A 22,348-nucleotide genomic window follows, 5' to 3' on the forward strand; every position below is an offset into this window, starting at 1 on the left:
TTGGATAAGAAATAAAACACATGTTGGAAAAAACATAATTATAATACAACTCCATACAAAAATAAATAACATTTTTTCCCCCCCCAAAAAAAATGATAATAATATACATTGCAGTAAAAAAACAGTCAACCTAATGTAAATTTATTTTTTAAAAGTCAGTATAACCCAGTACGGATACATCTCAGTACGTAACAGTCACGTAATGAGATTTTAAGAGGAACTCAGTACAATGTGAACTCAGACCATGACACCGGCTCTTCTTCTTCGTGTGCATTTCGTTGGTGGGTAGCACTCAACTGGGAGAGGTGCATTTTCCGCCACCTACTGTATTGGTGTGTATCCCAAAACTAAGAGGACCAAACTAACTTGAAATTAAAATAAATCCCCCCCCACTCCCACCTGTCTATCTTCCCTCCACTAGCTTACGGGCTCAGGATACATGTTGCATTCTAGACCATTTGGAAATTAAAAAAATTGAGTTGAAAAATTCGATCACAAGTCGAAATATCTTAAAAACATTGCTGACCAGGATAGTATTTACAATAATGGTAATATAAATATATATATTTAGTAATACTATGATTATTCAGAACAGCATTTGGCTTAATAAAACCATCAAAACAAAGGGCTAATTTTGCATTTCAAACACTTTAAACTGTCCAACAGAGCACTAAATAAACTATTAAAAAGTCCTTGAATAGGCAGCTTCTGTTTCCCTGTCTATTTCCATAACTTTTTCTTTTCAACAATGTGTCAGTGTTGGATTGAAGCACCTCACACAACGCAGTCAGCACTGTGGTGCCAGATAGAAATGTAATTATACCCATAGACTGTCAAACCTCTGAACTCAATCTGGCAATGCAACTTCTTCAGCAATCGACTCCTGTCTCTGTTGTTTATTTACTGTATTTTTCTCACTTACACTCACGTCTTTATAACCCTGTGAAGAAAAATAAGACTTGTGTATTTATCATTTGCTTTATTATCTCTCTATAAAAGCAAGGAATATCTGTTTGTCTGTGTGTGCGTTCCTCAAATGTCTCTGCAGATCAGGCTCAGATTCACCTGAGACTTTCAACATGGCCGCTGCTTGGTTCAAGGGTGAGCAACGTCGGATTTGTTTGGACAACCCACTCCCACACTCCACCTCCTTAGTCAATAGACTCAGTGATGATCAGTGTTGGGAACGTTACTTTAAGAAAAAATAGTAATAGTTACTCACTACTTGTTCCAATGAGTAACTGAGTTAGTAACTGAATTACTCGATAATGAAAGCAACTCATTACCAAGGAAAGTAACTATTTGCGTGACTGTTAAAAAAAACAGTTGCTATATGTCAAAGAATTCAGATTTTTTTAGATGTGTGTGTCGTTGTGAGGGGCTTCATTAAACTTGAGTTGCTTACAACGGATGTCGACAAAGTCTTCACTCATGGATTTAATGTACACTTCACTTGTACGTTCTTGTTTTTGACCACAATTAATTTAAAGTAGTGTTTGTTTCGCCACCTTAAAAATGGCAACTTTTCATCAGACTGCTTCACACTCACCATCTCTGCTGCTTCATTTAATCTACAGTGTGTGTGTGTGTGTGTTGGCACATGAGTAAAAACACTAGCTCTGATTGGCTACCATGGAACATGACGCCGCCTTAGCCAATCATAATCACTCACCTTGTTTTTAACCCACCTCCTCACTACAGCTGAGTAAGAAGCCAGGGGTGCTTTCGGATCACAGTTTATTCAATCAATGCATGCAACGCACCGCATTTAATGTTCAGTAACAATAACGGCATTCTAACGGCATAAAAAGTAATTAGTTAGATTACCCCGTTACTGAAAAACAAACGCTGTTACCTAACGCCGTCATTTTAAACACTGTTATTCCAAACAGTGGTGATGATGTTATCAGTCCTAGATTGATGTTGTCATCAGTCCTAGCTCTTCAGTGACATCAGTCCTAGCTCTACAGTGATATCAGTCCTAGCTCCACTGTGACATCAGTCCTAGCTCTACAGTGATATCAGTCCTAGCTCTACAGTGATATCAGTCCTAGCTCTACTGTGACATCAGTCCTAGCTCTACTGTGACATCAGTCCTAGCTCTACTGTGACATCAGTCCTAGCTCTACAGTGATATCAGTCCTAGCTCTACAGTGATATCAGTCCTAGCTCTACTGTGACATCAGTCCTAGCTCTACAGTGACATCAGTCCTAGCTCTACAGTGACATCAGTCCTAGCTCTACAGTGATATCAGTCCTAGCTCTACTGTGACATCAGTCCTAGCTCTACAGTGATATCAGTCCTAGCTCTACAGTGACATCAGTCCTAGCTCTACAGTGATATCAGTCCTAGCTCTACTGTGACATCAGTCCTAGCTCTACTGTGACATCAGTCCTAGATCTACAGTGATATCAGTCCTAGATCTACAGTGATATCAGTCCTAGCTCTACAGTGACATCAGTCCTAGCTCTACAGTGATATCAGTCCTAGCTCTACTGTGACATCAGTCCTAGCTCTACTGTGACATCAGTCCTAGCTCTACTGTGACATCAGTCCTAGATCTACAGTGATATCAGTCCTAGCTCTACAGTGATATCAGTCCTAGCTCTACTGTGACATCAGTCCTACCTAGCCAATCACACCGCAGCCACATGCGTGCCAGAGCCAATCACTGGAGAGCCCACCCCCACGCATTTTGGAATATTGGAACAGTAGAATATTAGAACAATAGAACATTGGTGCAAGTTAAAATTGAAACTGTAATTGAAAAAATACATTAATATGTTAATTGTTAAAATACGTTAATACGTTAATTGCTAAAATACGTTAATCGTAATTGAAATATAATTGAGATCAGATACTTGACTTTGTAACTGTAATTAGCATGAACATTTTATAAAAACTGTCATTCACAATGTAATTAAACGCAAAACTTGGGAACCATATATTTCTATCGTTCACACATAAGCCTATGTAATAAACCATTATTAAAATATGTTTCATATGTTTACCCATTAGTTCTCTTGAGGATCATTGTACCATTTAAAAAGAAAAATTGAAAAAGGTTTAGATGCTTACATCAAAAATATGAATACCAGTATTTTCATTGATAAGGAATCCTAACAAGCTAACCAAGAGATGAGAAACAAATTAGATGAAAGATAATATTTTTTAGTGTATTTTACAGCTGATTTAAAACATGGGTCAAAAGTGACCCATTATCAGAAGAGATGCTAAAAGAAAGCTAACACAAGAAGAAGGTTATGTTTTATGGGCTTTTTTATTAAAGGCTCAGTAAGTGTGATTAATTGAAATTGAGCTGTAGTAATTTTACTCACTACTTGTTCCAAAGAGTAATGGAAGGATGGAATTCTAATTGTTTTCATGGGGTAAATAATGATTTTAATTGTAATTGGAAATGATTTTAATTGTAATTGGAAAAATGCTGGTCAAAGTAATCGTAAATGAGTTGTAACTGAACATGGATAATTGAATATGTAATTGTAATTTAAAAATGTAATTGACCCCAACGATGCACAGAGGAATGGAAAGACATGTTTGAGGAGAGGAGAGAAGGATCATGATTAAATAATATAATGGCCTGTGGTGAAACTGAGAAGGGAAGAAGGAATATAATAGTTTTTAGTTGTTTTTTTAACAATGGACTACACTTGAGTTGTCACTACCTAATCCTTTCACAGAGCTGACAGAAGGGTCCAGCTGCAGAAATCAAAACCACGCCCATTGTGGTGGCGACCACGGAAATGAAGCGTTTGCATAACCCTAACCCCAGAACAGTTACATTCAGCAACATTTTTTTTTACTTATTTCTGGTTCGACTTCCTTCACGTTGGCCTGCATGTCTGCAGGTGGATGTACTTGAAAGATTAGGTAGAACTGGGTGTCGTGTGAGTTATTTTCCAGAAGGTTGCGGTAGTGCAACTATCAGGCTAGCTGCCTAAAAAACTCCGTAGAAGAAGAAGTGTCGGCGGCAGCGTCATGGCGGATACCAGAGAGAAAGCGCTTCAAGACTACAGGAAAAAACTATTGGAACATAAAGAAGTGGACGGGCGACTAAAAGAACGTAAGAGCCTTGTTCGGCTGATTATTTGTGGTTCCACATAACGCTAGTGATTGATTTGGAAAGGGCATGATGAATGGGTTTGTCAAGTGTAGCCTCAAGCTTGCTTATGCTTTGTCATTCCGTTAGCATGCAGTGCAATATCAATGAAATCTGGTTGCGGCGTTCGTTTGCAGATTGATGTTTGAAACAATGTGCTGACAAATGTGAGGTAATGGTAACGACTGTCACCGTGACCTGAATTATCACATTAACGAGGCTTTTAGGTCGATAGAATGGCCTAACGTCCTCAGTTTTGAAGTTTTACCGCTAGTGCTAATAGAGACATCTAGTGGTAGCAATTTATGTACTTACCCGTTTTTGCACCAAAGATCTAACTCAGCACTAACATTTCATGTTCACATTCTCGATAGGGCTGCAGTTAACTATTCTTTTTCTTATCAAATAATCTATCCACTAACCTGTTAATCATACAAAATAAATCTCACTTTGTTTTTTGATATTATTCGACAGATTTATGTGACACAAAATTCCAATTCGGCTCTTTTTATTGCACAAAAGATATAAATATGCAACAAGCTGGCCTTTCATCTAGGTATTACTTAAATTAAGGCCCAACTAGAAACTTTGCATTATTGCGACAATGCAACCGGGAATGCGAATCCACAGATAACTAACAGCAATTACATGTAGTAATTGAAGATTTAACAAATAGGGCGACCGTGGCTCAGGTGGTAGTGGGTCGTCTTCTGATCGAGAGGTTGTGGGTTCGATCCCAGTACCTGACTATGTGTCGAAGTGTCCTTGGGCAAGACACTGAACCCTAAGTTGCTCCCAGTGGTCGACTAGCGCCTTGCATGGCAGTCCTGTCCCACTGGTGTGTGAATGGGTGAATGAGCTGATATGTAAAGCGCTTTGAGACTGCTTCAGTGTGGTGATAAAGCGCTATATAAAATCAATTCCATTTACCATTTACCAATTATTTAGAGTTACAGAAATTGCCCAGAGCAGGATTAGAACCAGGGTCCGCATGATGATTGCTTGAATGAAGGTGCAGGCTTTGATCACACTGATCAGTGCCTCGTTTCCTCTGACAACTTGTGAGATTGTTCTCCCTGATTTGTTATGATGTTTGGCAATCTATAAAATTCCAAATGTGTCTCACTGTTTGACCGATTGGTACAGCCAAAAACACGGCAATCGTTCACCATTGTTTCTCGAAATTCGGGATTTTCTTGTCTGCTGCTTTATCTCCAAAATGGCGACTTCCGGGGTGATGACGTGCCGTGAAAACCCTCTATGTATCAAAAGTGGGATTCAAACCCAGAGGTGATGCTGTAGCAGGGGAAAAACATTTCTTAGCATAAAGCTGTAAAAGATGTTGAGCAAAGGCAGCAGTTGTTTCCATGTAGGTTGTGGCTGTTCATACCATACGTGTTATTTTGTTTGCAGTGAGAGAGCAGCTGAGAGAACAAACCAAACAGTATGAGAAGTCAGAAAACGACTTAAAGGCCCTACAGAGCGTCGGCCAGGTGAGAAAAAAAGATCCAAAAGACATCACTGGGATTTTCAGAATACTGCTCCTGCAACACTTTACTTCATCAATGTATCACTGAATTACTATCAGGCATTTGTAGCAGATAAAATGTTTTACCACATTTGGAAGAAAGGCTGAAGGGTTTAAGTTTTTGTTTAAATTCCCACATGCAGATATTCCTTGCACGGCTCGAGACTGCGACCAAAATGGTCGCATATGCGAGTGAAAATTTTATCTGGTCGCCTCCGTGCGAGTTCGTATAGGGTGACGTTATTTTATATGGAGCGGCTGAGCGCTTCGCAACGTCCCAAAGAGTGCACTTCTCTTTCTCTCTCCGTGCTGCGGGATTATCGTAATACCGTCTATAAACAGGCACTGCAAATTGGCTGGCGACTCGGTTGACCGAGGATTTCGGAGTGGAGGTTGGCTTGACCGCAGCGCTACAGGTGTGGAGACGGTGCACGCTCACGCAACTTTGCTGCAGCGGTGAATGCACCAAGTATAAACACCAATGTGCTCCTTTGGAGTGCACGCGGTCTGCGACCGGAGCCAGGAGTAAAAGAGTGTGCGCTCACATTGAGAGCAGCAGTAAAAAGGAAGAACGTGCTGAGCTCAGTGATAGAACATACACGCTCATCAGAATCAGCATGGAGGGACCAGAACTGATGTTCAGCTGTGGTTCTCCCAGGGCAGGGGTCTGCAACCTGTGGCTCTGGGGCCTAATGTGGCCCTTGACTTTTTTCCAATGGCTCCTATAGCTTAAAAAAAAACTATTGAAATAAAGTATTTTTTTTTTTTTTTACAGAGGCTAATAAATGATAAATGACAAATAAAATCAAGATATAACAATTTGTTAACCTAAAATAAGTCACGTTGTGCAATGACTAAGTTTTAAATCCCTGGAAAGATAACTAAACCAACAAAAACACTATTCTGGAAGAAAATAGAGGTTTTAATTGTGTGGGAACTGATTCATTTAACCACCAATGTGAAAGTTAAATATGCATGCTTTATGTGTGGCAAGAAATGAGCATGTGTTGACCACATGATCATGTGTTATCAAATTCAAGGCACTTTTTGTAGCCTTTCAAATACATTAACTAAAAAAAAAATCATCTGTATATAACAGTGTTCATGTAAACTGATATGTGTAAGAATTTGAAGATGAAAGATACTGTTTTATTTCTTGATGTCAGTTTATTTTATTTTAAACAATTTTTAAGTTTCCATTTGCATGATCACATCAAATGAAATCAAATATTATTCTATGTGATTTTAACTGTATAGAATTTAATACACTATTGTCTTCATTGAGAAGGTATTTTTTTGGCTCCAGGAGGACTTAAATCCAGGTGAGATGAGGTTAAATGGTTCCTTGTAGAGTAAAGGTTGCAGACCCCCGACCAGGGGAAGAGGGTTAGGAGACCCCACTATAAGAGCTGGAAACCTCTGAATTTAATTCCATGGGGTGAAGTTGCAGATGCTAAGTTGGTTACGCTGCTGTTTACTTAATTCAAGTACAGCATTTCTGCAAAATAAAAAAAACAGTTGTTATGATTTGCTGTTATTTAAAAAAAAAGTTGCATCTTTTAAAATTATATAAAATAAATTACATGTTATTTCAGCCACTGCTTGTTGCAGAAAAACCTAACATTGACACTAAAACATTTAGCAAATACATCTCGAGTCATTGTCAATCTTTACTTCATACAAAACTATGGTACGCCAGTTAAGTCAACTATTCATTAGCGTGCGTGGCTATGCTGTACACTCTCCCCACCCCCGCTAAAAAAGAAAAGAAAAAAAGGTGCGACCAAATTCTGTGCTGTTGTGACCAACTGAGAAAGTTAGTCGCACCAGTGCTACCACTGGAAAAGTTAGTTTAGAGCCCTGCCTTGTGTAAAAATTCAACTTGTGGCTCTTTCCTTTTTCTATTGTAACAAACACTGCAACTTAAACTGAAGTTTAGCAGGTATTTACTGTTCAACAATCCACGACCATGTCTTTGACCATGTGCAGTGCTATCACGTAACGTAGGGCCTTTTAAAATCCAATTTTTTTTTTTTTTCCAAATTTTCGTTTTTCGCATTATTTTTTTAAAATTCAGTTTTTTTTAAAAATGTTATTTTTTTTTCCACAGAAAATAATTAGCTTTTAACTCCTGTGAGGAAACAGAAATAAAAACTAATAAAAAAGCAAACCATAATTAAAGAAATGTATGTTCAAAATAAAAATGTAATTTAAAATTATGAGTAAGATACAATTAAAAGGTAGATATAAGTTGTACTGACATGGATTATTCTGACTGCTCCTTTTTAATTATTAAAATGTCATATACAGATGTACAGTGCATACGGAAAGTATTCACAGCGCTTCGCTTTTCCCACATTTCATCATGTTACAGCCTTATTCCAAAAGGGATTCATTTCACTTTTTTCTTCAAAATTCTACACATAATACCCCATAATGACAACTTAAAAATGTTTGTTTGAGATTTTTGGCAAATTTATTAAAAATAAAAAATGAAGAAATCACTTGTATATAAGTATTCACAGCCTTTGAGATCAAGCTCAAAATTGAGCTGAGGTGCTTTCTGTTTCCACTGATCGTCCTTGAGATGTTTCTACAGCCTAATTGGAGTCCACCTGTGGTAAATTCAGTTGATTGGACATTATTTGGAAAGGCACACACCTGTCTATATATGGTCCCACAGTTAAGTGTATGTCAGACCACAAAACAAGCATGAAGTCAAAGGAATTGTCTGTAGACCTCCGAGACAGGATTGTCTCAAGGCATAGGTCTGGGGAAGGGTACAGAAAAAGTTTAGCTGCTTTAAAGGTCCCAATGAGCACAGTGGCCCGCCATCATCCATAAATGGAAGAAGTTTGGAACCACCAGGACTCTTTCTGGAGCTGGCCGTCACTCTAAACTCAGTGATCGGGGAAGAAGGGCTTTAGTGAGGGAGGTGACTAACAACCCGATGGTCACTCTGACAGAGCTCCAGGGTTCCTCTGTGGAGAGAGGAGAACCTTCCAGCAGGACGACCATCGCTGCAGCACTCCACCAATCAGGCCTGTGTGGTAGAGTGGTCAGACGGAAGCCACTCCTTAGTAAAAGGCACATGGAAGCCCAACTGGAGTTTGCCAAAAGGCACCTGAAAGACTCTCAGACCATGAGAAACAACATTCTCTGGTCTGATGAAACAAAGATTGAACTCTTTGGCGTGAATGCCAAGCGTTATGTTTGGAGGACACCAGGCACCGCTCATCACCTGGCCAATACCATCACTACAGTGAAGCATGGTGGTGGCAGCATCATGCTGTGTAGATGTTTTTCAGCAGCAGGAACCGGTAGACTAGTCAAGATTGAGGGAAAAATTAATGCAGTGATGTATAGAAACATCCTGGAAGAAAACCTGGTCCAGAACGCTCTTGACCTCAGACTGGGGCGACGGTTCATCTTTTAACAGGACAACGACCCTAAGCACACAGCCAAGATATCGAAGGAGTGGCTTCAGGACAACTCTGTGAATGTCCTAGAGTGGCCCAGCCAGAGCCCAGACTTGAATCTTATTGAACATCTCTGGAGGGATCTGAAAATGGCTGTGCACCGACGCTCCACTTCCAACCTGATGGAGCTTGAGAGATTCTGTAAAGAGGAATGGGCCAAAGTGGCCACAGATAGATGTGCCAAGCTTGTGGCTTCATATTCCAAAAGACTTGAGGCCGTAATTGCTGCCAAAGGTGCCACAACAAAGTACTGAGCAAAGGCTGTGAATAATTCACATATGCACTGTATGAGAGCAGCATTGTCACCCAATTTCCCCTCGGGGATCAATGGTTTGCTGAATCTGAGCAGGTTTAATGATTAAGTTTTGATCGACTTAATTTAAATTAACCCAGTTGAACATGTTCTGATGACATAATTCCAGACCATAATGATTAAACAAAAACAAATGGACGCATCAGTTATTTCACCACTAGGGTCAGAATATTTTACAGTATCAGAATCACAGATGCCAAAAATGTAAGCAGGAACTGGTGGCGTCGTATTTTTGAGTCAGTGATGAGTTGCCTAGTTTTATGGCAGTTTAGACGGTGTTTCAGGTGGTTTAGATGCTGTTTGAACTGTTGTTTAGACAGGCGGTGCACCTAATGAGCGGTCCCCAGAAACATTTCCCCATTAAAAAAAAAAAAATGTTTTTTGTCTCACGTTGACAGCGTTTCATCCCGATTCTGTCAATTTCCTTATTCAACAATGGATTGCGTTCTCATTGGTCAATTCTGTGATTCCGTCTGCGATTCTATTAATGTGGATTTTATAGGGCCCCACATAAGTTATCGCTGTCTAGCAGAAGGCGGAGAGGTTAAAGCTTTCTTTCTCTGTCCTATTCAGATTGTTGGCGAAGTCCTGAAACAACTCACCGAGGAGAAGTGTAAGTCCACTAGAATCTATCACATGGGCATTCGTTTATTTTCCTCTAGAAAACAAAAGTTATTAATGCATATTTATACATTTTAGAAAGAAAGAGCAACATTTGTGTATTTTACATTCTGGTTGCAGATTCAATGCTCATATCATTGTTTTTTTTCTTCTTATTTGTAGTCATTGTTAAAGCCACCAATGGTCCCAGATATGTGGTTGGCTGTCGGAGACAGGTAGGTGTTTTAGCAGGTACAATGCTGTGTGTTATCTTTTACATTGTTAGTTCTTTTGTCTCTTCGAGAACAGAACGTCTAATATGAAAAGGTCTTCTCGTACTGGTCTAGTCATGCCTTATGCTATCAGTAGTGCTTTGTGTGATCTACCGTTAAAGAAAAGATACAGAAATTCAATTGTATTTTTTGACAATGGATACAAATCTGAATATTAGAAATTTTCTTTTTAAAGCTTTTCACTTCAAAGAATTATTGCACAGATCTAATTAGTTTGTAGAATAAACAGTTCACCAGATGCTCAGCACGTTTCTAAAGTGTGAAATGTTTGCTGAGCTGTAGAAAGCTTCTTTATGCTTTAGTTACTAGTTTTCAGTGTCAACAATAAAATCTGCCCCTTTTAGGACAACTTATAAAATGTAGAATATGATCATTGGTAGTAATGCAGCTGTATCCTACTACCATGTGAATGTGGTCTGGCTGCTTCTCTAGGATATATAATGAACATGTAGCAGAGTTAATATTGTCAATGAAACATCATGACAAAGCAGGTTCAAATAATTACCTTTTTTATGATGAAGACGAGATGATGGGGAGCTAAACACAGATGTAGAATTATAAAAATATGTTTGTTTTTCTTTACGAGACGCGACCAGAATCTTGTACACTTTGGTTATTCAAAGTGTGATATCTTTCCTGTGGTTACCATGCGTGTTTTAACGTCCACGTATTACGTGTGGACTAGTACCCCAAATGAGAACTCAGCAAAAATAAAGACAAACTATAAGAAAATCATCTCTGACTAAACTTAGGTGTGGTAGAGACTGTCATAATTAATTCACTCGTAAAACTAAAGGCTGATGTGTAGTAAAGATTAATCTTGCTGTGTTTAGACATATTAATGACTGTTATTTGGGAAATTCTTTATCCTAGTTGGACAAATCCCAGCTGAAGCCTGGAACCAGAGTGGCTTTGGACATGACTACGCTGACTATCATGAGGTATGCTTGATGCTACATCAGTGGTTTAAGCTTTAGAGCTTTAGATTTTCTCATCCCACATTGAACACAGATGATACACACCTGAAGAAACTCTAAAGATGTCATTCATCTGGAAGTGGTTACCTACTTATACCCATCTGTCTATCAGAATACTCATGCCCTCCATGTTTGTTTTTGGTTTTATTAACAATAATGCAGAGCAACTTGTATGTCACGCATATTGCATTTGTTTTTTAAATTGGTTCCTTTTGACATATATTGAGCAGTGGTGGCTTAGTGGTTAAGGAAGTGGGCTTGTAATCAGAGTATTTATTAGTACACGAATCTCACCTGTGCCATCACTGTGGGATGTTGAGCAAGTCCCTTAGCCCTAACTGCTCCCGAGCGCTACACTGTGGCTGCCTACTGTGGAAGCCCACTGCTACCCCTAGTGAAAAATTGAAAAGAGAATTTCAGTATGGTGATTATTAAAGGATACATTATTATGATAATTATAAAAGATTACTAAATTCTTTGCAGGGCATTTTTTAGTGCTAATTCTAGTGATATTTTGGTATTATGCTGACTGAATCTAAGCGCGGTGCGAGATTGGGACACTCGATTCATGTAAAGCCCCTCCTGCACTGAAGGACATAAAGAAGAAGCATTGTTTAGAGCAGAGATGGGCAACTTCTATCTCAGCAGGGGCCACAAAAGTATTATGTATGATTGTCAACATTTAGAATATTGACCAATAAGATCATCAATGCAGGAAAGAAAAAAAGGATTTATGTATTTTTTATTCTTCTAGTTTTGTCTGCTTTTTGTTTGTTCTGTTTGTCATTTTGTGTATTTTTGTTGTTTTGTGTAATTTTTATCATTTTGTGCATTTACCTTGAGGGGCCCCATAAAATTAGACTGGCCCCTGTGCTGCCTGTTGCCTGTGTTTGGTTCATAGAAACATGTAGGGAGGTAAAGCTCTGCTTCTGTGCTGAAAGAGTTTCATACTGAAAATCCATGTGAAGGTTTCTAATAGGAATCAATCAATCAATCTTTTATTTGTATAGCGCCAAATCATAACCAGTGGTATCTCAAGACACTTTACAGTAGAGCAGTCTTAAGGACGGACTCTTCATTTTATGGATACACACATATGCATATATACGTATATACACATACATATGTATCCCACACCCAACATGAATGAATCTGATGAGAGCTCCACTGAGACTGTGGGATTTAACTGTGGCCTCCTCCTGTGACGTGTCCTACTTTTTAAGGTATCTTCCCCGAGAGGTGGACCCTCTGGTGTACAACATGTCCCATGAGGACCCTGGCAGTGTTTCTTACTCTGAAATTGGAGGATTGTCTGAACAGATCCGTGAGCTCAGAGAGGTAAAGTCCACTTTTTTTTTTTTTTTTTTAAATGTTAAAAATATAACCTTTTAGTTCTGAAGGAGTTGCTTTCAGAGGTATATGTGACAATGAAATGGTATTGGAGCCTTGAAATAATACAATCTGTAGCAATTAAACTTTTTTCAGTGACGATAAAGTTTTAGATAATCATTAAACTGCTATTTTTTATATCTCAATACATTGAAAAAATGTTTGACAATGCTAATCATGTACAGCAGTGCATCTACAGTATTGTATCAGCAGCAGTTATGGATATTGTATTATGTTTCAGTATGACTGGGTCAAGTCGTGGTTTTGAGAAAGGCATTTTTTGGTAAATTGTGATCATGTGCTGAACATTATTGAGCTTTATTAATGAATGATAACTTATGAAACCATTTGGTAAGTGGGTATTTCTCCAGCCTGGAGTCTTCATCTAACCCACATTACAATTTGTCAGTTTAGTAATTAATTTAATTTCTAAGAACAGCATTGAGTTTTTCTTTTGTTTTTGGCTTGTTAAAACAGGTGATTGAGCTGCCTCTGACCAACCCTGAGCTTTTCCAGAGGGTTGGGATCATCCCCCCAAAAGGCTGCCTGCTTTACGGACCTCCAGGTAAATGCATCGCTCTGTGGGGTGGATTCACTAACATCTGAAATAAAGGGTGGTAAACCAGTTGCTTCCCTAAATCCTTTGGTGACACAGTTTCGTCACATTAGTGCACGAGCAGACGTGGTGCAGACTGCCCTATTTAAATGAGCGTTTTGTATGTGTTATGTTAAATAAGGAGCGTGAAGGAGAGCTGAGTGGGCGTAAGCAAAAATGAATTTGAAACAGCAGAATTGGTGGTGTTAGTAGAGGAAGCTAATAAAAAAAAAAATGAATGATTTACGGCAAAGACATAGATCCCGCAGTGGGGAAATGTGTGTGGATGTGAGTTACGGGGATGCATGTGCGCAGCTGATGCGTGTGTGAGAGTGAGCCATGGAGGAGAGATGTGTGTGCGTGCCTATGGGTAGAGGTCCGACAGACGACCAGGACAGGTAGCAAGCTCATGTTTATAGTGCAGCCTGTTCTTCCTACACGGTACCATCTTTAACAAGCGTACAGGAGTGATCCCCTCAGGAGAAGCAGCCTTCGGCCATGGAGAGTGTGGATCTCCGCTGTGTTCCCCAGCCATGATGGGGAGATGAAACAGGAAAGGTTTAAACACGTTCTTAAAATTGTGAATTCATTCATCCCTAATATATTAACTCGAGGTCTGAAAATCCTTGATCGTCTTTCGTCTCCCCTGCCCCATCTCCTCACAAATATCAGTGCTGTCATCACTGTGCAAAAAGTGCTAAATTTATACGGAAAAACAGAGGCAGCTTTGATGAATTTGCATGTCCTCCTCCCATTTTTTTTTGCTCGCCTTGTTAGCTTCACCTACTATACATATTAATCGGAGGGAAACACGCTAAATGGATTAAGGGCGCATTGCGATGTGCAGCAGCGCATTCCTAATTCCCTCGGGTTTGTACGGCTTATTAGCTCGTGGAGTGACGTTTGCACAGGTTTAAATACCCGTAAATATTTAGTGAATCCGCCTGTGTGTTTACGCTGCTCCACCATTCTTTGTTGCTTTGTTCGTCAAGTTATGTGACGCGCTTGTTGCTGGAATAACATTGTTCTCCTTTAGGGACTGGAAAAACTCTTCTTGCCAGAGCAGTGGCGAGTCAGTTGGATTGTAACTTTCTTAAGGTGAGCATTTCACTCAGCAGCAGGAACACGTGCAGCTGCTCGCTCAGCTAACACTGTGTGACCTGCAGGTGGTTTCCAGCTCCATTGTGGATAAGTACATTGGGGAAAGTGCACGGCTTATCAGGGAGATGTTCAACTACGCCCGGGATCATCAACCATGCATCATTTTTATGGATGAGATTGATGCTATTGGTGAGTCCTTCCTCACCTTGGTTTTTTTCTTTTCTTGGGGCTCTGAAGAAGTCAACTTATCTGATAAATTATTTGTGGTGTGTATTCAAAGCTTTATGAGCAGGTTTCTTATCTGGAGCCTCAAAAACACTGATAAATGTGAAAATTGTTTTTGTTTTTGTGATCTTTTCATTTGCTTTGAAGTCTATGTCAAAGTCATGAATTATAGCACTTTTCCATCAGAAGGAGCTCCCAGCTCCCCACTGGGTTTGTCCTTTTTCATTACTTGTTAATAGGTACCATCGGGTACGATTTCTTGTTCGAAATGTGATGTTGATTGGCAGAGCGCATTGATTGATACAGCGTTATTGCTCACAGACACACAATATTATTTACATTTTGCTATTGTTTGAACCTGAAAGCTCTGGTAATGCTTGATTTTAATCACCCAGCACAATTGAAGATGGAAAGATTACTACAGTGCGGCAAAAAAGTATTTAGTCAGCCACCAATTGTGCAATTTCTCCCACTTAAAAATGAGAGGCCTGTAATTTTCATCATAAGTATGCCTCAACTATGAGAGACAAAATGAAAAAGAAAATGCGTTTCTTCATCAATAAACACATGGGCAAGTTTTTTTTTAAAATAGTTTACAGAAAAATACTTTTTGCTGCAGGTGGTCGCCGGTTCTCAGAGGGAACATCAGCTGACAGGGAGATCCAGAGAACACTGATGGAGGTAAGGGTTCCACATTGTCAAATGACCCAACTCATCACTACAACCTCCTCTGTTAGATTTTCCAAGGTTTGTTAAAAGCAAAAAGGTGTTACATTTCTCAAGCTCATCCTCTTTATTTCACTATTATTAACTGTTAGGTTAAGTATTAAGTGCATTGCTACTGGACTAAAGATTTGTCTATGGAATGATTCTGTTGTGGGAACTGATTTTAAGTCTTATTAAGCAACATCACAAACACGTGGCTGAACCAAAAGTAGAGGCTCTGATTTTTCATTGCAAAATTGATCCAATTCAGTTTAGTAACCCATTACTTTACACGTTTCCATTACATTGTCTTTCCCTGTTCAGATTTCATTATAGGCTATTAAACTTCCCGGAATCGTGCCAAACATGCTTAATATGGTTAAAGGAGTTGACCATTATTAATTTTCTATTTACACACAGCAGAAACATGCACTGAGATTACACGACACTCAACTTCCAGCAGATTGGTACACTTGTTAAAGCTGCTCTCATCCTGGGACCCATATTTTGCCAAGGTCATTATATCGCGTTTTTCAAAAATAGCTGTTGAAAACATTCATATATAACTATAAACAAATCTATATATTTCCTTGTGCAACATGCCTTTCACAGCATGCCTATCAAAATAAGTTTCTTTCAAACTAAAAGACAAAGTCCAACATGAGACATATTTTTGACCTGCTGTCCGCGACCCACCCAATAGATGTCCGCGACCCACTTTTGGGTCCCGACCCACCAGTTGCGAATCACTGCATTAGAGCACTCTTTTTACAAAATATGACTTTTTACAAAATATCGTTGACATGCGTGATATTGTCCCAAAACATGCATGTGAGGTATAGTTTGTGTTCTTGCAATTTTAAAAAAAGGAGATGCCGTCTTTATTTCAGAAACTAAATTCCATAATTTCAGTCAGTTTTCTGCAATCACGGATTATCAGAGGCCCTAAACAGTTAACCAGGTGAAGGCAGGTAGCCAAAACTCGCTAGGATTTGTCGAATATAAAGAGCTAATTGATTGGGATCCAACGTCTCCAAAGTCGGAAGTGCCTGTTAGTAATTTCATACATAAGGCAACTGGGTGTGTTTTTACATGACTAAAGATCAACATTTAGACAAAAACTAGAAAATCAAACAATGTCAGATTTGAAAATGTTGACAGTTTGAATGTTTTTCCCATTTCACTGATACATTTACATTTGTGGTTCAAAATAAGCTTAGTCACAAGCAGTGAAGAAGAGAAACTTTAGCCCTGCAGTTTCACATGGTCTAACAGACATGGAAGCTTATACTCTGGAGATGTTCATTAGGTGGTAGAAGCCTGTTTTGGCAATTGATTTAATTTGACTGATGAATATCTGATTTGACTCTGCCATTCAGATGTAGAGACACATAACGGACCAGAGGGGTATTCCAGAAAGGTGGTTCAACAAACTGAATTTGTCCATAAACTCTGGGTCAACATACCCCAGAATGAGAAACTCTGAGTATCCAATTACATTACAACTGGTATGAAGTGGGTCAATCAACTCTGAGTTTGTAAATTTTGGATTACTTATGTGCACGAGTGCGATAAAAAGCCATCATCAATGGAGCAAAGATAACGCAAACTGCAGTGACAACCAGCTGGAAGAGAGTGATTTATTTACCCCGATGGGTGAAATAAGCAGGTGTTTGGGGGAATATGAGCCTATTATAAAGGTGTGTTCACACAGAACATGCCTTCAGCAACTACAGTCGCTAAAGTCGCTCGTGATGAGTCGCTTGAACATTGTCGCGCTTTTTTGGTCACTTCATGCTCCAGCGACGACCAGGGAATAATATAAGTAGCGTGTGTTTGAGGAGCCAGACCAGCACTGGGAGGGCTGATGACTTTTTCTACAGCTGTGTGTTTATATCACTTATCATTGACAGCTTCACTTGTACTTACGGTTTGAATGCTCAACTTACGGAGTTACTAAATCATGAGTTCACTCAAAATATACTTAGAATTTAAAAGGCATATTCAAGGAGGATGACACTTTATTTGGCCCCAGTAAGTTGAAGTGTACAGCCCTCCCGCTGCAGTGAGAGGGCTGCAGCCTCGGCTTTACAGACAGTGACGACTGCTTGACGTTATGTCATTTACATTGATTTTGAATGTAATTTAGTCGCCAGAGTCATCTGGGCGTCCAAAATAGACGTATTCTAGACAACCCAAGAAGACGTTATGAAAAAGATGATCTAGATTAGACTCTTCTGCTATTAAGCACGCTTCCTTACTCGTTGCGTCACCGTAGCAATCACAATACAGCGCTCACTCTACAGTTAATAATCATATAGCCAGCGGTATTTCAACAAGAACGTGTATTCCTTTAAATTGACCTATCCCCCTTTACATTTGCCAAAGGTTTGTAACTTTACAAAATAAGTCAGTAGGCATTTTAATGCAGATCAACTTTACAGTGCCTGTCCCTAAATGCTCTGCATCCCCCGTGTTCTAAAGAAAACTAGCGTTTGCAAAAAAAATGTAAAGCAGCACATTTGGAACGACGTGAGCGCACGTCTGCGGTGTGTGATGATACAAATGTGGGATCAAAGAGTGTCAAGGTAAATTAAACTCTTCCTTGAAAAGCGTTCATTTTGGCGGTGCCTGGAAGAAACCCTGGATTTCTTAGACAAAACCTGCTGGTGAACAGGTTCAGTTCATGGAGAATGTTACCATGGTGACATACTCTTACCTCACTTTCAGGAATCTGATACTCAGTTTCTTTCATTTGAGCCCGTATTGAAGCTGCTTTCTGGAATACGCCTCAGATGGATTTTCAGAAGGCTCATTAACAATCTCTCGAAGCCTGAATAAAACACACTTTCATGTTTTTTTGTTGTTGTTTAGCTGCTGAACCAGATGGATGGCTTTGATACTCTGCACAGAGTGAAAATGATCATGGCCACCAACAGACCAGACACCTTGGACCCCGCCCTGCTACGACCAGGCAGACTGGACCGCAAAATCCGTAAGAGCTCCTTGTGTCCCTCCTGTGTTGCTTTCACACTACAACACTGGTCGAGCTGATGACATCGTCTTGATTTTGATCAGAGTTTTTGATCAACTGTAATGATAAGAAACCCCATCGGTTACACAGCTGCTTGTTTTTGGTGCTGTAATTCAGATCATAAAGTCTGGATATGATTTCCTGCTGTAAAAAAAGAGAAGGAACAAGCACATCAGTGACTCGCGTGCTTCTCACATCATCTGCCATAAAAATGCTAAAGCCTGGTTATTCTGCCGAGTTTCCTTAAACATCTACACACCCCTGCCCCCATTCACTGCTTTCTATCTGCATATGAGCTCTTTTTTAATGTTTTCTATTTAACTACTTGCACTGCCACTGATATTCAGAGCTGTGAAATGGATTGGAAACACTGGCCAAAACAAGCTCCCAATTCCTGGCAAATGAATCCTACGGCTGTTAAAATGCTCCAGGATTTGAGGGTGTGAACACACCCTTAATCATGTGGCTTGAAAAGACTCAATATGGCCCTCTTGTCTTCTTAAGATATCGAACTGCCCAACGAACAAGCTCGTCTGGATATCCTTAAGATTCACTCCAGTCCAATCACTAAGCATGGAGAGATAGGTGAGTCATTTTAGTCCATGAGGGCGTCTTTTAAACATAGATGGTGAGATACAAAAAGCGTATGTGACGGATGCGACTGTTCTTTGTGGATGTTTTCAGATTTTGAGGCCATTGTGAAGCTGTCGGATGGTTTTAATGGAGCTGATCTGAGAAATGTGTGCACTGAAGCTGGTAAGATGTTGCTTTGCTTTTCAATTTTGGGGTCATGACCCCATATGGGGATGTCTAAAATGTCTAGTAATTACTGATTTAAAAAAAAGATATTGCTCATTTTATCACCTCTAGCTCAGACATGGGCAACAGGAGGGTTGGGGTCAAATGCGGCCCACGGTCTAATTTTGTTTGGCCCCCAAAGTAAATGAACAAAATCATTAAAAGAAACACACAAAAATAACAAGATTTTACAAATTGACAAAACAAATACACTAAATGACTGGAAAAACAATAAACTAATATGTGAGCACATAGCCCTCAGTACATGATATGCTATTCATCACGCACTCCTAAATACAGAGCCGAGCAGTTCACGCTTAACTTTTGTGTCTGTGAAGCTACACCCGTTTCAGGTGAAGCTACAAACAGGGAGGGAGGGGCTGAGCAGCCTCAGTCAGCTTCACCTGCTCAGAATGTTTAATAATCTCATCAGAGCTACAGAAGATCTGTGGGAACAAGTTGTGTTTTTGTGGACGAGACTGATTCCAGAGATTGTAGAGTCTGAAACATCGTAGGTTCATGGTAACTTGATAGCTTCTAATATTCTGGCTGCATATTGTCTATTTATTCTTGTCTAATCATCTGGAATAATATCATCAGAATAATTTAAATTAGGTTGATCAAAACTTAGATTCAGTAAACCATTGATCCCTGAGGGGAAACATGTGACATTAATGCTGCTATCATACATACATCTTTATTTGACATGATTATAAATAAATAAAAAGGAGCAGTCAGAATAATCCATGTCAGTACAATCTATAGCTACCTTTCGATTAGAGCTTACACGTGGTTTTAAATTACTCATTTATTTTGACAAACATTCCTGTTTAATTATGGTTTTCTTTTTCATTATGCATTTTGTTTACTCATAGGAGTTAAAAACTTAAAAAAAAAACAGAATCAAAAATAATAAGGAAAACACAGAATTTGAAGAGATTTATAGTGCCCTATGTAAGTTCTGTTAATGTTGGCCAGTTATTACAATTCAATTGAACTTCACTTATATAGAGCAGAATACAACAAAGTCATCTCAAAGTGCTTAGCAATATAACATTCATATTAAGAAAGAAGGAACCCTACGATGAAAGTGCAGTGCAGCTGAGAACAAAGCAAAAGCAGTGGAGAAAGAAAGAGGGACTGGTAAAAAGCATTAATCAACAAAGAAAGCTTGAGGCTTGTCCAGCCCAAAAGAGGAGTGAAACAAGGCACATGATGGAAACAGTTAAAAGGACTATGAAACCAGTAGCTCAGCAGTAGTGGTGTTAAGTAACAAAGCGAATAACTGTACAAATGTTAGGTACTTTTACTTTAACATCACAATTCTTCATATAAATTGTTGTTTTTCACAAACCACAACTTAAGTGGTGTGTATACATGTTTTTTTTTTGTTGTTGAAGAAAATAGTGTATTTTGCCTTAGTGTACTATTCAGTGCGTTCAAGATTAAATTATGTTAAAATAAAAAAAACTCTGGATTTTTTTTGTCCCTTTTTTCATGCCTTTGGTGTTTGCATGTCTGAAAAATACACAAAACATACAAAATGAATGACTGATTAAAAATATGCATATTTTAATATTTTTTAATTCTAATCATTAAATTATTTCTAGGATTAAAACACAACTCACAATCTTTAACTGTATTCTATATTTTCACTCTCTCAAATATAAATCTAGTTCAAATGAAAGACAAGATAAAAATATCTGAGCTACTCATGATAAAAAGAAAATGTCTTTGGGGTTCGGCAGAAATTTGTGATGTTGAAATGGGATTGCGACACAAAAATGGTTAAGAACCACTGCTTTAGGATGTAGTTCTATGTTTTCTGTGTAGTTGCACAGCCTTACTCATGTTACTCTGTTTGTCTGCAGGACTGTTTGCCATCCGCTCTGACCGAGAGTACGTCACTCAGGAAGATTTTATGAAAGCCGTGCGGAAGGTTGCTGATTCAAAGAAATTGGAGTCCAAGCTGGACTACAAGCCTGTGTAGATCCTTTCAGTGTTTGACTTCACCAATGTGTTTGCTATACCCAGTGCTTCAAAGCAGTTTGCGTTCATCGTAGGGCCTACTCATTACCCGTTTTTTTCCCATATTTCTTGTATCAAGTTCTTCTTGTACTGCAATAAAAATTTGAAGTGTAATGTCTGTTATTTTTTGTTGTTTCATTATTTGGAGTCTTGGTGCATGTCTCTTACCTCTTCACGTTTCTTAATATGTCAGTGACAGTGTTCTAAAATTAGCTCATATTTAATTCACATATTTAAGACCAGGGGTTGTTAACTTTGCAGAGTAAACTTACAGAGGGGAACCCAACTAATTGAAAAAAATAACCTTAAGTTTAGTGTATCGAACTTAACACCTCGTTTGTCTCCACCATTTTCCCCTACAGCTTCATGCTATGACTAATTAAATAGTTTCTTCTGTTGTTACTGTTGCAGCCTTGAATGTGTTGCAGAACAGTCAGAATATGTTTGCCTCAAAGAAACACCATCGTCTCAAACGGTTTTAATAAATACATTCAGAAATACAGTTTTTTTGTAAGTCTTATAGTTTTCTTCTCACAAATATCAGGGATAAGGATGTGTAGGTTCTTAGAGGCTCCACAGTATGAATGTAAAGGAACAACCTAAAATAGATGGGCATGTTTTAAACCTGCTTGTCAATGTTTAACCTTTAATCTCTGTGGCAGTGCACTGTAGGGCAGTGGTCCTCAACCTTTTCAGCCCACGACCCCCCAAAATAAGTGACCGGGAACCCCCACTGTACCTAAAGGTGGTTGAACACATATATGAACATTGAACAGTCATGTAGAGACAGGGCCATCCATAAAGTCAGCAAAATGATGGTCCGTTCTATGAATCTGTGATAACCACTTATTTATCTGAATAATATCCACTGTTATCCAAGAAGTTAAATATTTTTTGGCCATAGTGTCTATCTAAAAGATGTAATTCCTTGTTTTAATCAGAAATAAAATAGGTTAAAAGTGGCCAAGGGTGGTGAAATGGGATTTTAAAAACCACAGAAATTGGTTAAAAGTTGCAAATTAGAGTGGCCAAAAATGGCCAGAAAGGGTTCAAAGTGTCAATATTGGAACAATTGGTTTAAATAATGGGCATGACAAATCATAAATGTGGTTAAAGTGGCAAAAATAAGCATGAAATAGGTTAAGTGATTAATAAAAAGGTC

At 38.9% G+C, this 22,348-nt stretch overlaps 1 protein-coding gene across 1 annotated transcript; it reads left to right on the top strand.

Annotated features, from left to right (window-relative positions):
• The first annotated feature begins 3,755 nt into the window (after positions 1-3,755).
• psmc6 (proteasome 26S subunit, ATPase 6) lies at positions 3,756-21,304 on the top strand. The gene is made up of 14 exons (XM_028439813.1): positions 3,756-4,085; positions 5,535-5,614; positions 10,015-10,054; positions 10,225-10,277; positions 11,208-11,275; positions 12,535-12,649; positions 13,178-13,265; positions 14,332-14,393; positions 14,462-14,585; positions 15,241-15,302; positions 18,201-18,321; positions 18,865-18,945; positions 19,045-19,116; positions 21,030-21,304. The coding sequence occupies exons 1-14, from the start codon at positions 4,001-4,003 to the stop codon at positions 21,146-21,148; spliced, it is 1,170 nt and encodes a 389-aa protein (XP_028295614.1). The 5' UTR covers positions 3,756-4,000; the 3' UTR covers positions 21,149-21,304.
• The last annotated feature ends 1,044 nt before the right edge of the window (positions 21,305-22,348 follow it).

Source organism: Gouania willdenowi, chromosome 24, assembly GCF_900634775.1.
Source record: "Gouania willdenowi chromosome 24, fGouWil2.1, whole genome shotgun sequence".
NCBI classification, from domain to species: Eukaryota; Metazoa; Chordata; class Actinopteri; order Blenniiformes; family Gobiesocidae; genus Gouania; species Gouania willdenowi.

What these genes read in the sequence shown, in the direction of transcription:
- psmc6 (XM_028439813.1), top strand. Translation starts at nt 4,001, where the DNA reads ATGGCGGATACCAGAGAGAAAGCGCTTCAAGACTACAGGAAAAAACTA. An exon ending in TGGTTGGCTGTCGGAGACAG is followed by an intron (nt 10,278 to 11,207) that starts GTAGGTGTTTTA and finishes TCTTTATCCTAG; the next exon opens with TTGGACAAATCCCAGCTGAA. An exon ending in GGATGAGATTGATGCTATTG is followed by an intron (nt 14,586 to 15,240) that starts GTGAGTCCTTCC and finishes TTTTTGCTGCAG; the next exon opens with GTGGTCGCCGGTTCTCAGAG.